This window comes from Brassica oleracea, chromosome C7 (genome assembly GCF_000695525.1).
Source record: "Brassica oleracea var. oleracea cultivar TO1000 chromosome C7, BOL, whole genome shotgun sequence".
NCBI classification, from domain to species: Eukaryota; Viridiplantae; Streptophyta; class Magnoliopsida; order Brassicales; family Brassicaceae; genus Brassica; species Brassica oleracea.
The window spans coordinates 40,358,699-40,373,749 of record NC_027754.1 but is presented as its reverse complement, the minus strand read 5'-3'; the positions used below and the strand labels follow the sequence as shown (position 1 = coordinate 40,373,749).

At 33.3% G+C, this 15,051-nt stretch overlaps 4 protein-coding genes across 4 annotated transcripts; 3 read left to right on the top strand and 1 right to left on the bottom strand.

Moving 5' to 3' along the window:
• Window positions 1–680: 680 nt before the first annotated feature.
• On the bottom strand, window positions 681–3,348 carry LOC106303721 ((S)-ureidoglycine aminohydrolase). The gene is made up of 13 exons (XM_013740028.1): window positions 3,201–3,348; window positions 2,996–3,127; window positions 2,583–2,670; window positions 2,424–2,500; window positions 2,171–2,210; window positions 2,012–2,078; window positions 1,849–1,934; window positions 1,672–1,753; window positions 1,515–1,571; window positions 1,389–1,427; window positions 1,195–1,265; window positions 1,063–1,116; window positions 681–937 (listed from the first exon to the last, which is right to left on the bottom strand). Exons 1-13 carry the CDS (start codon window positions 3,244–3,246, stop codon window positions 868–870), a joined length of 909 nt encoding a protein of 302 aa, XP_013595482.1. The 5' UTR covers window positions 3,247–3,348; the 3' UTR covers window positions 681–867.
• A 188-nt stretch (window positions 3,349–3,536) lies between these two features.
• Window positions 3,537–6,932, top strand: LOC106301237 (ATP-dependent Clp protease proteolytic subunit-related protein 4, chloroplastic). Its single transcript, XM_013737589.1, has 8 exons — window positions 3,537–3,872; window positions 4,406–4,609; window positions 4,741–4,796; window positions 5,020–5,146; window positions 5,279–5,356; window positions 5,656–5,769; window positions 5,869–5,979; window positions 6,713–6,932. Exons 1-7 carry the CDS (start codon window positions 3,609–3,611, stop codon window positions 5,938–5,940), a joined length of 915 nt encoding a protein of 304 aa, XP_013593043.1. The 5' UTR covers window positions 3,537–3,608; the 3' UTR covers window positions 5,941–5,979; window positions 6,713–6,932.
• A 3,439-nt stretch (window positions 6,933–10,371) lies between these two features.
• On the top strand, window positions 10,372–12,821 carry LOC106304359 (expansin-like B1). Its single transcript, XM_013740766.1, has 4 exons — window positions 10,372–10,590; window positions 11,025–11,134; window positions 11,287–11,598; window positions 12,447–12,821. The coding sequence occupies exons 1-4, from the start codon at window positions 10,458–10,460 to the stop codon at window positions 12,642–12,644; spliced, it is 753 nt and encodes a 250-aa protein (XP_013596220.1). The 5' UTR covers window positions 10,372–10,457; the 3' UTR covers window positions 12,645–12,821.
• Window positions 12,822–13,609: 788 nt separating this feature from the next.
• Window positions 13,610–14,743, top strand: LOC106305496 (putative F-box protein At3g22650). The gene has a single exon (XM_013741861.1). The coding sequence runs from the start codon at window positions 13,610–13,612 to the stop codon at window positions 14,741–14,743; it is 1,134 nt and encodes a 377-aa protein (XP_013597315.1).
• The last annotated feature ends 308 nt before the right edge of the window (window positions 14,744–15,051 follow it).

Genomic DNA, 15,051 nt, shown 5'->3' with positions numbered 1-15,051 from the left:
AAATATAACATATAAGAAAAAAATCTAACATATAAGAAAAATGTAACATATAAGGTGTCCTCATTTTTGTATTTTAAAGTCATTTTTAAAAAAAAAAATATAACATATAAGATTTCCTCATTTTTGTAATTTAAAGTCATTTTAAAAAATTCAAAATATAACATATAAGAAAAAATCTATTTTTTTATTATATGGTTCATGTGATTGTTTATTTTTTTTAATAATATAAATTTAAACAAAAATGAAGAAGGATGCAAAAATTGTTATCAAATATTTATTATTCATAATCATTAATTGTCATATATATGTAAATCATATTAGGTAATTCCGTAGCTTTTATTTAAGGAAAGAATACACACTTCCTGTATTTTAGGTTAATATAATGTTCTCTAGTGTTATAGAATTATGGAATAATGTGACACCATTAGATTAAACTATACTTTATATTAGATGCTCTAGAATTTTTTGTAATGAAATTTAGAAGGCATTTAGAGTGTCACCTAGGATTTGGAGTTTTTTTAATTAATACAAAATTAAGGTTCTAATTTTTCAAATGCTTCTCAATTAATATATACGGGATAATGCATCTGAATAAGATTGGTTTTCTGCTTGATCTTTGTACTCTTTGCCTCTCCTGGTTTAGGTTATGCATGACAAAGAAAACAAGATATATAAAAAACTATGGCGAAAGCAGTAGAGGCAACTGACATTTTCAAATTAGTTTTCTTCATACAAAACAAAAGTAGCTGATGCTTGGAATAATGAACATGAGAAGCTTTTAAGACTGAAAGCTAAAGAACAAAGATTCCTGCTTCTAGTCCAAAGAACTCTTCTCCATATTTCACATCAAGTCATTTGGATCTTTGATTACAACGGATTCCGATTCACATCTTTGTACAACAAATAGCGAGACCTATTCTTTCCGAGCGCACCATACCTGAAACAACAAACAACTAGCTAAGAATGTGTGTGGTCCAGTGATCTTTCAGGTTGTCAGGAAACAGTTCCAAGAGAATTTGGTTCTTCCATAGTAGAAATTAAAACCATGGGGCAGTATCTTACCACTGAGGAACAAAAGGAGCCATCCATATGACATCACCAGCCTGGACTGGATACCTATTTAAAGAGAAGATCACATGAAGTAATCTAATTATATATCACACTTGCAATTTATTAGTACAGTGTGGTGCATACCAGTTATCTCCCAAGCGATAAATGCCTTGGCCTTCCAGAAGCAACAAACCATGTTGGTTATAATGAACCTCCTGTTAACATTCCAAAATCATTTGAGAAGAATGAATCTAAACTGAATAAGAACAGTTGGAAAGAAAGTAAATTACAAGTGGGTTTTAAGATCCCTATGGTATTGAGTCTAAACAGTTATGTACCTTAACATTGAGAAACTCTCCAGGCTGAAAGTCCATAATCTGCATATGACAGAAACAATACTAATTAAGCTTAAGAGGTCTGAAGAAGCGAAAGGATTTCATTAGATGCTCATACGAAGTGCTTACATGGATGTTGAAGTCATAAGCAAGGGAGACCGGAAGAAGTTTCCGCAGCTCAAAAACCTGTAAACGATAACAAAATGGCGTTTTCAGAGCTGACTTAATTTAGAATCTACAGCTTGAATGCATTATGAGAAAGTGGTTTAGTTTTGTACACACTTACCTCACCGGGAGTCTCAAGTAGTGGTTGCTTGTCTGTGGAGCCAACGATGAGCTCTGTTGTGTGACTACCTAGATGTTCATACCTACAGTTGTAGCAGAACCAGAGGAGTTTTTAAAGTTATAAAACCGTAGAGAGATCTGAAAATTGCTTGTTAAATCAAGGGGGAAGGAGAAGAACCTCCGCTCAAAGACAACAAGTGTTGCAGACTCGACACAGTCCAAGGAATGATAAAAGTTTGGAGGTAGGTATGCATATGAATCAACCTACAGGAAAAAAAACGATTACCATTAGAAAATGAAGAAACTAACGGAGATTATATTGCAACCATTAGAAACCATACCGTCAATTTTGTCGAGGAACTGGAAGTGTTAGTCAGTGTCACAGCACCCTCGACCACGAATACAAGACTTGAAGAAGAAGATTCAAGACATTGAAAGGAAATAATCAGCAGAAAGTTGATGATAAGTACAAATTTACGTTAAAGAAAGAGAGAGCTTACCGCTCTATGTCTTTTGGAGGTAAACCTGAACTTGACATTTCTGCAAGAGATATTAAAACTCAGCTAAATGATCAAAAAAATTCTACGAGTAGATTATATAACGCCGCAAATCTCTAAACCTTAAAGCACTTAATGTTGTAATAACAAGGACATGTACACAAAAGCTGGTTCATACTCATAGACAGTTATATCATCCAAAATGAAGAATATAAAGAAGGATAATCTCAAGAACTTGATATTATTGATAACAGACCTTTCATTTTGGCAAAGAACATGACAAAATGGGAACCCATCGCAGGTGTGATTAAATACGCCCCTAATGTATTTGTCCTGTCAAAATTTAAGAAACAAGTAAGCTCAAGAACTTGTATACTTCTGAAGCTATCAAAAGTAAGAAAAGAGATGTACGTACCAGTCAGGTAAAGGGCTGTATACATGACTTTCCGGTGTTATTAAGGCATGATCTCGTTTGTATACACTTCTTGTATAACCAGGCAAGTCTACAGAACCAGAAACTTACTGCTCAAAACACTTTTACAAAGGTCCAAATTTAATAAGAAAACTAGTCTTAAATATACAAAAGGAACAACTTTTCAGAAAGAGACGAATCAGTATCCACAGAACTGAACTATAGATACTATGCCAAGCACCTAAATGATCAGAAGTTAAGAGCTTTTTGCAAGACAGGAGCTCAGATTAAGCACTAAGTCCAAGTAAACTCGACCTAGAACATAAAAAAAATCGAACTTGACCAACAAAAGTATCAAACTTTCGATGACACGAAGCTAGAAAGTGAGGATCGATGTAAAGAAAACACATCCGAACCTTGGAGGTGAGAAGGAGAGAGTGTTGGATTCGTGACTTTCCAGTAAATGGGTTTCGTCTTCTCGTCTGATTCAGTGATCGAAGGCGCTGAGCAAAACCCATCGTCGCTTTTCGAAGCTTTAGCTAAAAGACCTTCGCCAAGGTAATGAGAACCTTGTCAGTTATGAATAAAAGCTTGTGAAGAATCTAAAAGATTCATACTTACTGATGATGATGATGATGACGAAGGAGATTAGGTGAAGCGAGCGCATCTTCGCTGAGGATTTAATGGAACGATTCAGGTTTCAGTGCTTCACTTTCACTCATTTGGTTTGTTTTATAAAAGAAAGAACGCAAAATTAATACGACACAAAAGATTCTCTGTGGTGGATGTTTTTGTTTGCTAGTCTACTGACTCGTGAATGGTTCTCTTTTTAAAACCGGTTTAATTCGGTTCCGATTGGATTTTCTAAACCGGTATAAATTCCCGGTCCATATAGAAGCTGAAAGGGCCTATTGTTTGAATTTTTATAGCCCACATGTGGCCCAATTTGATAAGGATCGTTCGTTATCGTTTAGGTGTCTCCGACGACTCTCTCTCTCTCTCTCTCTCTCTGCAACAAAGGAGGAAAAAATGGAGGTAGCAGCAGCGACTGCGACGAGCTTCACAACTTTCCGAGCTCGTACGTCAGCGATAATCCCGTCTTCGACACGCAATCTGAGATCTAAAGTGAGATGCTCGTCTTCTTCGCTCAGAGCTTCTCTCTCGAATGGCTTACTCTCCCCGTACACCGGAGGAAGCATCTCTAGCGACTTCTGCGGCGCCAAGCTTCGTTCCGAATCGCTTAATCCGTTAAATCTCTCCAGTTCGAAGCCTAAGCGCGGAGTTGTCACTATGGTACCTGAATGTTTACATTTCACATCGTTTATCTCGATTAACAAAGCTATAAATACTGTTAGGATTTCGAAATCGAGGTTTTCGTGGCTGTAGATTAGTGATTATCCATGAATTGTATTGGCTGGCTCGTACGTCGATCAACTATTGTTCCTTAATTTTGAGCTGGCGAAAACCAATAGATTAGAGTGACTAAACATAGGCAAACTAGCTCACGCCTCACAACGAGGAGAATGTTCAGGGCTTGCAGTTGTTTGATTGATCGGTAATGCTACATGTTTATATAGAGGGTTGAGTTTGAACCGTGTACTATTAGAAGAATCTATGTGCTATGTGATTGCCTTATGAGAAGGAAGTTGAGAATGTGGCAGAGGTTTCACTCAATTGTGTGTGCCATTTGCTTATTCATCACTTATTGTGTTTTTGACTTACCTATCGCAGTTGGATTGCTAGTTTTGTTTATGTATTTCACGTTTGTTGAGTCTTTATTTGTTCCCATGGTTTTTCTGAGTGTGCTTGGTTCCTTCAATCAACAGGTTATACCTTTTTCAAAAGGGAGTGCGCACGAACAACCTCCTCCTGATTTGGCATCGTATTTGTTCAAAAACCGAATTGTATATTTGGGAATGTCTCTTGTACCTTCAGTCACTGAGTTGATACTCGCAGAGTTTCTTTACCTTCAGTATGAAGACGAGGAAAAGCCTATTTACCTCTACATAAACTCCACTGGGACGACCAAGGTAAGCTTCCATTAGAAAGTCTTCCATCTTTGAGAACGCATCCTTTAATAGTGACCTTGAAATTGTGGTCTATAATTCATTACCTAATCTTCATAATGTTTTAAGAGAATTCAATTTTTTTTACATTTCAGAATGGTGAGAAGTTGGGCTATGATACCGAGGCTTTTGCAATTTATGATGTCATGGGGTTAGTATTCTTTATCCCTCTTCTTTAATTTACTTCATCCTTGTATCTCTTTCTAAACAAGAATCTATGGCTAGACTCTAATCCTGGAACTGTTTTCCCGAGTATTCTAAACCGCAAAATTGAAGAATTTTTTTTATGTTATGCTTTTTTTTACTTGTTATTTTTGGGAGACTGAGCATATATCCATGCAAGAATAATCTCTTATATTATCTTTCGACTTCAGGTATGTCAAACCACCAATCTTTACTCTTTGCGTTGGGAATGCTTGGGGTGAAGCTGCTTTGCTTCTGACTGCTGGTGCTAAAGGAAACCGTTCTGCATTGCCCTCATCCACTATAATGATAAAACAGGTTCTTCGTGATCTTTATTTTAGATTGTAAGTGGCGTCTGTTTCCCACCTAATTGGGAGAAAGGCTATATGATTCTTAGTTTTTGTGCATATCTGTTATCCATATATTTTCTTTTATTTGACATCTTTGTAGCCCATTGCTCGATTTCAAGGCCAAGCAACCGATGTTGAAATCGCAAGGAAAGAAATCAATCACATAAAGACAGAAATGGTGAGAAAAATCAACTTTAAATGAACTCACATAGTTAAAAAGCAGTTGCGGACCCTTGTGATATACTTAGAATAACATAGTTTAATTTACAACAGTATGCAGTTGTGTACGTGATATGTTCTATGACTTTTTGCTCACGGACATCTTAATATGCACCTAATTAGCCATCAATAGTATGTACTTGCTAGCAAAATTGAAATCATGTGCGCATTCTCTTTCCTGTACTCTTCACTTTTATCTTCAAACTTATCTGATAAGATTACACGTGTGTCTCTGTTCTGTGTAATGTCAAACTCAAGGTCAAGCTGTATTCAAAGCATATTGGTAAATCCCCGGAGCAGATTGAAGCTGACATGAAACGTCCAAAATATTTTAGTCCCAGTGAGGCTGTTGAATACGGGATCATTGATAAGGTACGATATAATGACACATGAATGATTTTGTTTTCTATCAACATAGACTGGTTATCTGCTGCAGAGTTGAATTATTCTCTTCCTGTAATCTGTTTGCAGGTTGTTTACAACGAAAGGGGCAGCCAAGACAGAGGAGTTGTGTCCGACCTTAAAAAGGCACAACTCATCTAAACGTCAGAAGTATCTTCCAAAATCCCTCATGATTAACAGGTAAATGCTGAAACTTTCTCGCTTTTCGTTCTTCATATTGATGATAATGATCATGAAACTGCCTGCTGGACTTTAATAGCTTTTAATCACACAAATCATAAAATTACACTTGTGCAAGTATACTTTCGTTCTGTCAGTTTTGGACCCATGCAAGAGTTAGGAGTGTTTACTTATAAAAGAGGAACACCTGTAAAAGCTCAAACACTTTTTACACCCCACTAATGGTTCACGATGACTACTTTACCATTCAAGCAATAGCCTTGTAGAAACCTAACGAATACCGAGGGACATATAGTTTCTAATGTAAGTGCTTATAGTGGCCTCCCTCTAGTTTTCTAGTTCTGCATCCCCTTTAGTTGCAATAGTTACTTCCCATTTTCTTTTAGTGATATCATTTTCATTGCCCATTATAACAAACTTCACCACAGAAGGCCAACACATGCCCCAAGGATTGTGCTCCTTCAGACACTAAAACTCATCTCGTTGGCTGTGCAAAGTTTTTTTAATAATCTCAAACCACTGTGCCTTCTTTAATCATTTGCAGTGCATATTAACACCTAGCGTTGATTGGTCCCGGGTGACTAAAAGTAATGTTATTCTGCTTGTAAATCTATTTGGCAATGCAATGACTTTTTACGACATTATCATTTTGTTATGACTTCTAATTCTATTGGCTTATCCTTTATCAAAGTTTAATTTACTCTGACATTAACGTTTTTGCTGTGATTTATAGGTTGTTGGTTTGAGCGCAGATCAAAGGGGTAATCGTTGAACCGTTGATCGGCACAAAACCGAGTTAAAGTCTTGAAAAATGTGAAAAATGTTGTGTAGAATTTTTAGGGTTATCAAGCATAGACAAACCTATTATGTGTAGGCTTGTGAATGCCTAGAAACAGAATTGGTGTAATTTTCAATGTTTTGAACTTTTTAAATTAATCAACTTCGTCTGCTCACCTGCGTAATGCATATTTTCATTTGTATGCTCGAGTTTTACCATTTCTCGAACTGGATAGAGAGATTATTGAGAAATGACATAACAGTTGAACTCACCAACCCCATTATGTGTAAATCCTTCTTACCTATGAAAAAGCCTACACTTGTCACAAACACGCAATGGTTTTTTTAATTATTGGACTTGACATGTATACTGTTCTAGTGACGTCATGGGCTCCTTACGTGCCGGCGAATCTGGATTCTTGTGGCGTAAGAATTCACCACACCAAGTTATTGCGCTGTTAAGCATGATTGACTTTTTTTTTTTTTTTTTTTTTTTGTCTCCAGAATTCCAGAGGACTCGAATCCAGGTGCCTTGGGATCCAGTTCACTCTAGTGTTACCACTAGGCTATTATGTCCCGGCAAGCATGATTGACTAGAAGATGTTTTCAATCTTGAAAAATCTTCCTAAACTAGTAAGTCCATTAACATGAGACGGCCATTGTCCAAACAACCATTATTAGCGTCAGTAGATTTAATATAATTAACCAACCAATAAACTAACCAAAACATGAAATACCTATTATCTCAAAAAGCTATTTGTGTCAAGCGATAATGATTTTAAATAAACATTCCTGTGGATTGAATCTCTGGGCGGAACTCTGACTGCACCTGATTAAATATCATTCCAAAAGGCTACAAAGAGAATATTTCTACGAAGGTAGGGGACTAGAAATATCATTTAAGTGGACTACAACCAGACCAACAGCAAAAAGGGTTTAATATGAAGTAGTTTTATATAAAGACATAGCATCCTAATCTTATTTACATTATAATAACGATCGTTTACAAATAAAAATCACGGCTGCTATACCCAATGTGTTATCTTATTGACATCTCACACTACTAAATTATTTTATACACAATTAAGAGAAAGTGTTACTTTACGGGGTGTGTTTATCTTAATTTGAACATCAAACATACAAATATTTCATGAAATATCTTGTTCGATGTATGAATTAGATCACATAAATGATATTATAAAGTTTGCCATATATTTCTATGTATTGGATAACTATTTTTCTTTTTTTTAGAGGGGGTTTTAGCGTCCAAAATATCATGTGGCATGGAAGAAAAATTCATTTGTAACACAACCAGCTGATCAAACTCAAACATCCTTCAAATGTTAATTATGTTTACTTGATCCAAATTAATTCGAATAACATGCAATATAATTTTTTTAGCAATAATTATCAAAACCGGTTTATGTTTATTAGCTGAAAAAACAATAGTTATCCAATACATATCCCTTATATATTAATTGAGAAACATTACAACATTGTTTTGTAGCCACATGCATGTCATCAATACAATGATTTTTAGAATCTATAGAGAAATAAGTTGGTCCATCTAAATATATAATAAACTTTTTATTAAACTAACCATAAATTTATTAGTGACGTTCTTTATATTTCCTTAAATAAAAGTTACAGAATTGTCTAATGTGACTAAAATATATATGACAATTAATGATTTTGAATAATTAAGATTTGATAAAAATTATTGTACCATCTATCATATTTATTTAATTTTAAACTATTAAAATAAATTAAACATCCACATTAACCATATAATAAAATTATATTTTTCTGTATATGTTTTATTTTAAAAATTTTAAAAATGACTATAAATTACTAAAAGTGTTAAAAGTCTCAAATTCAAATTTTGTTTATTGGTTTAAAATTTTTATTATGACAAGATACAAATGATTACAAAATCATGTAAGTAGAAAGTCTCATTTAATAATTATTAAGATTAAAAGATATCTATATCATTTTAAATTAAACTATATACCATATAAAATACATAAATTTTAATTTCAAAATTTAGTTTGAACATTTTTTTCTGATAAAAGCTTCAAACAAACATTGACAACTTAATTTTTTAAAAAAATATAAAATACTAAATACTAAAACTATTAATCTCACAATAAAATTTTTGTTATCAGTAATTTTTTTTTTTTGCTATAAAAGATAGAATTGATAAAAAAAACATACAAATAGAAAGCATCATTTAATAGACACTAATATTAAAACATATTATATGTTAATATCATTTAAATTTAACTATATATCTTATCAAATAGAAAAAAATATTGTTTGGATTAATAAAATTTATTTATATGTTCACACCAATTTAATTATATATGTAATGTTAATGATTTTTTTAATTATTCAGTATATATTTATTATTTCATCATATGTTAAAAACATATAATACGTAAAATAATTTTTAAATACAATATTCACTCCGCGCAAGGCACTATCTTAACCTAACCTAGTATTAATACTAAATAGCTAGTAGTGAAAGAAAACCAATGAAACCTTTGTGATTCCAGAAAAACAGCACGCTCATCATATTCTATAGAATTCTTTCATTCACTGCACCAAACAACTAATCAAAAATCAATCTATTAAAGACTAGGTGTAATGAACTTCGTTTTGCAGGCAATAATTGCTAGACCCAAAAGCTATGGTACCCCACCATTTTATATTGCACTGTCTTTTGATATTACTCACTCAGTTTTTCTTCTTCTTATGATTAGATTATTTCATACATAATTTTCTACACTGAATTCAAAATGTAGAATATGGCACACACGGTATTTAGTTATGTACAGTGGTTAAAGGCGAGAATGCACTAACCAAATAATAGCAGCATAGGTGTTATCCTACTGGTCTGGTCGAGGCCATGAATAATTTTTCAACATATGCATATCTTTTTCTCTTTTCATTGCAAAAACAGTTTCAAAGTCCATTGTCTTTGATCTAAGTTTGTGAATGCCGCTACAGAAAACATATGTGAAACAAGTGTTTAGGCAACCACATAATTACTTGAATCGTGGCTTGTGTCCATTTAGCCAATCATATCTGCACTGAGCGAAAAATATCTTTGATGAGATCAACATGACCATAAGTAAAGCGAGACTGAACATGTCAGTCCAATGGTAATTCCTATCAATAATGAGGTAATTTGGTTTCTTTAAAATCAACTAATATAGTTTGCTTTCGAATTTTCTTGTTTACTAATCATGATCAGAAAATTGTATAATCAATAAATGTAACTTAACTTTGCAATATATGTATCTTTACTCCTTTCACCGCAAAACTTATACGATAGGTAAATTTCTCAAAAGTGAAGTGTGAATTTCGATATGTGATTCCCCAGCTATAAGAAAATAATGATAATGACATTGAAACTAGGTTTAGGTCACGACCAACCTCTTACCTCCCCAATTTCTTACTTGGGTAGTGCAAGTACGCGTTTTTAGCGAAAATATAAATTTGAGATAGCTTTTGCCAAGTGGAAAGAAAAGAAATAGTAACAATGCTTGAGCAAATGCTTATAATATTATAATAAGCACTCTACCTTCAACTATAAATACCATATTAGACTTCTCCTCTACCATCACATATCTTTTGTAACACTAATCTATTTCCCAAACCACTTTTAAAATAGTATTGCAATAGTTACATATAACCATATGAAGAAGTCTCACGTTTTGCTTCTTCTGCTTGTTCAAGTCATTGTCCTCTTGCCTCTTCTTTGTCTATCTGATGACTTTGTTAGCTCTAGAGCTACTTATTATGGCAGCCCCGACTGCAAAGGAAATTCCCGTACGTATTTGAATTATTTTCTTATGTATATATATTTGAGTAAATTGATTATTTTATTTTTATAATATTATGAAGCATGATTGGAAAAGCTACATTAACAGAAACAACTCAAATAGTCAATATCATTATCAAGCTTAATAATTATTATTTCTTATGTAACATCTACCAAGTTTATCCAAACTCTTAATATATACTCCACATATGAATATTTTTTTAAAAGCCTAAAATATTTTAACTTAAATGCTTTTTTCATATTAGATGTCTCTTAAATGAAGGTTTAACCGGCTTTTGTTTTGGACCGGATCTGTATATGGTTTATAGGAAGATGATGTCTTTGGGTCGAGTATGACATTACGTTTAATATATAGTTTTTTCAAAACAATCTGCTGATAAAAAAATAAATATTTACTGATGAGAATATGAATATTATTTAGGAGGAGCATGTGGGTATGGAGAATTTGGAAGAGATATCAATGATGGTGAAGTAAGTGGTGTTTCATCTCGATTATGGAAAAATGGAGCTGGCTGTGGTGCTTGTTACCAGGTTTTCATATTTTATCTAATCTAATATTTCATCAACAACAGTATAGCAATATCTAACCTAATATTTCATCACAACAGTATGCTATTGCTATATACATGTAATTAGACTATCATTACTAAACTAATATCATTAATTATTAATTATTAAAAAAGGTGAGATGCAAAATACCTCCACACTGCAATGAGGAAGGAGTATACGTAGTGGCTACGGACTATGGAGAAGGAGATGGTACGGACTTCATCTTTAGCCCTAAGGCGTACGGACGTATGGCTCGACCGGGCACAGAGTTTCAGCTCTACTCTTTTGGTGTGGTTGACGTTGAGTACCAGAGGGTCCCTTGCCGGTACGGAGGGTACAATCTGGTGTATAAGATCCATGAGAAAAGCTATAATCCTCATTATCTTGCCGTCCTTATCTTGTACGTTGGTGGTGTCAACGACATCCTCGCCGTTGAATTCTGGCAGGTAATTGATCACTTTTAACATAATATCTAGTTTTTGAGGATGTTTAGCGCTAGTTTCAACACTTATTGAACTTTAACACTATGTATTCTGCAGACGCTCATCGTTAATACATGACCGGTCCTAAAATATTGAGAAGCATAGACAATTTAGTAAAAGTTTTAATAATTTTTTAAAAAAAATTTAGGAATCTATATTATTATCTATGAAGTGATTTTTTAGCATTTGAGCTCTCCCGTTGACAGTTAAAGTAATTAATGTCAATGATACCATTAATGAATTTTTTTTATATATTTTTATATAATTAAAAAAAATATATTAATAATATTAAATTTATATGTTATATTAGACAATTGATTATAAATTAATATAATAAAATGTCAAATAAAAACATATTTTAAGAAATAAGATAATTTTTATTTATATTGTGTTTTTACCTGGAAATAATGTTTTTAGTTGTAAAAATTCAAAACTTAAGATATGAAAATTTATAGTTAAATATTAATCAAGTAAAAATTTTGTATAAAGATATTTTATAAAATATTTCTAATATGTGAGTATTTTTAAAGTTTCAACACAAAACTAAGCATATACATTTTGATGAAAATAATTGTCATATATAAATATTTGATGTTTGATTTGAAGTTTTTGAAAAAATAAAATGTACGTTAAATTATAATAAGACATATATAACTAATAAGTATAAGATGATTATATCCGTATGTGCGAACAAAATACCTGGTTTATAAATATATATTAACTCTTAAAAATTTGGAGGTTCAAAAGTATAGTTGTATGCAAAAGAGTTTTGACGTTTTGTGAGTAGATTTGAACATGACTATATGATTCAGGAGGATTGCAAAGAGTGGAAACGCATGAGAAGAGTGTTTGGAGCGGTTCATGATTATCAGAATCCACCAAGAGGCACTCTCTCTTTGAGGTTTTTAGTCTATGGAAGCGCCGGTCTCAACTGGGTCGAATCCCAGAATGCTCTTCCAGCAGATTGGACCGCCGGAGGCACCTACAACACCAATATTCTACTTACTTAACTCTCTCTAGCCTGTTATATACGTATGGTTTTCTCTATGTAATGGCTACATTAACATATTTAAATAATGCCCTGTAGAGCTAGTAAGGATAATCATTGTAGATTCATATAACTATGTACTGTGTCTAGTCAAGCAGATTGTAATGATTTGTAAGGATTTGGTTAGTGGAATAATCAAATAATGATAAAACTTAACAAAAAGTTTCATATGCTCTTTTTAGCATACATAATGATCATGGTCAGTCATTAGTCAATCAAATACATCATGATCATGTTTTTCTCTAGGTTTCTTGTGACGAGCTTGAAATTTTCAGTGGAGTTTTGCCTAGGGAGCCTATTAACTCCAAAAATGAGCCAATTTTATATATACTGTATAGTCTTTCCAACATTACTCTTATTTAATATTATTCATAATAATTACATAAAAACTGTTTTTCTTTAAACATATGAATATGAAATTTTTAATTAAAATTATTGATGCAGCCTAAAATCATGAAAAATCAACCAAATCAGGTAAATCGTTTCTTAAATAATTAATAGTATAGATAGTACGTAGTAATATTAGTAAAATTTTGTTCTATTTTTATAATTTTCCCTAATATAAATCATTGTTATAAATACATTATAGTCTATATCACTGGACTTTTTAATTAGATTAGAAAATTATATCCCGAAAATAACAAACTGTTATAGATATTAATTTCCCAATATACTCGAGAAGAAAAAAAATGGAAAACACGTATTTATGTACAAAAAAAAAAATCCTACAAAGCTACTTATTTGTTAATTTCTTTTCTCAGTTTACTTATTTGTTTCCTCCTTTATAATAATTTGCTTTTTATTTCAGCAATTTTAAGATTAAGGTTATTATAGAAATTTAAGTTGGAAAGGCTATATATACAAAATGTTCACAAAACCTAAATTAGATTTGATCTTCGACTACCTAATAGTTTTCCGAATATTTACATGGCTTCTTCAAAGTTGTCAAAGCGTTCACCTGTGCTACCTTTTGAGTTAGTAGAAGAGATACTTTACAGGATTCCACACGGATCTTTGGTACGATTTAAATCCATATGCAAACAATGGTATTCTCTTTTTAACGACAAGAGTTTCATCTACAAACACTTGGATCTCTCCCGGGAACAATTCATACAACTGGCGCATCACAATGAATCAGTTAACCTCTTCAATATTGAGACCCAAGCTCGCTCACGTTTTCAAGGTACACCTGAAATTCGTCGAATGATCCACTGCGACGGTTTATTGCTATGTCAGTGTATTGAAGGAGGTACTAGTAAGCTTGTAATTTGGAATCCGGTTTTGAGGAGATTCTATTGGATTGAACCCTCGAGACAATTCGAAAGGTATAGTATCGTCTATGGTTTTGGATACAACAGTGTATCTCGTGAAAACTACAAGATCATGAGGTTTAATGTTATGAAAAATTCAGGTCTCGAGATATATGAGTGCAAGTCTAAACTCTGGAGAAGTGTTGATGCTGCTCTCGATTCGTGTGTAAAGCTTTGGTTTCCTCATTATCAATCTTTGTCGATGAATGGAAACATGTACTGGATTGCTCATAGGAAGAAGGGTAATTTGGAAACCGAAATCTTCGTCCAAAGTCTTGATTTCACTGCAGAGACATTCAAAGACATAGGCTGTGGTGTTCCCTTTGAAACTGAATGTACCTCTCTGTGTTGTGCTAGTACATTAGTCCTCTCAAGTTTTGGAGGAGATAGGCTTTCTTTACTACATCAGCATAAACGTGTGAACATTGAATTGTGGACTACAAACAAGGTGACTGATGAGGTTGTTTGTTGGAGTAAGTATTTAAACGTTACTGGCCCTGACCTCCCGATATTACATTCTGCGCCATATTACAATTTCCCTACATACTTCATCGACCACAAGACCAGTACTATCATTGCATGGTGCGGGGAATTCAATGCCACGAAGAACTATATTGACGTCGTCATTTACGAAATAAGTGATGGTAAGATTAAAAAACAAGTTGCGGAGGTAGCAGGGCATAGTTTGGGTTATGGTTGTCATAACCTTTGCTATGTATATGTTCCAAGTCTGGTTCGTCTTCCAGAATAATAAGAGTAGTTCATGATGCAGCGCACATTTATAGTTTTCAGGGCTTTTGTGTTTTACTTTTTGTTTCCTGTGCTAAAACCCCATCTCCAACGATCAGATTTCAGCATCTATTTGGATTTTTTAGACAAAAGTATTTGTATAAATCTCGATGGAGCTGGTAACGTTTTTAAAGATCTGGCTTACCTCTTTAGACTTCGAACGAAAACAATATGGAGCGGTGAGTGTTTTCGCTCGGCATCAAAATAGTGCCTTCTTGTTGTGTTGTGTGTTTATGTTTGGTACATGTATGTAGAGCTGTAAACTGGGCG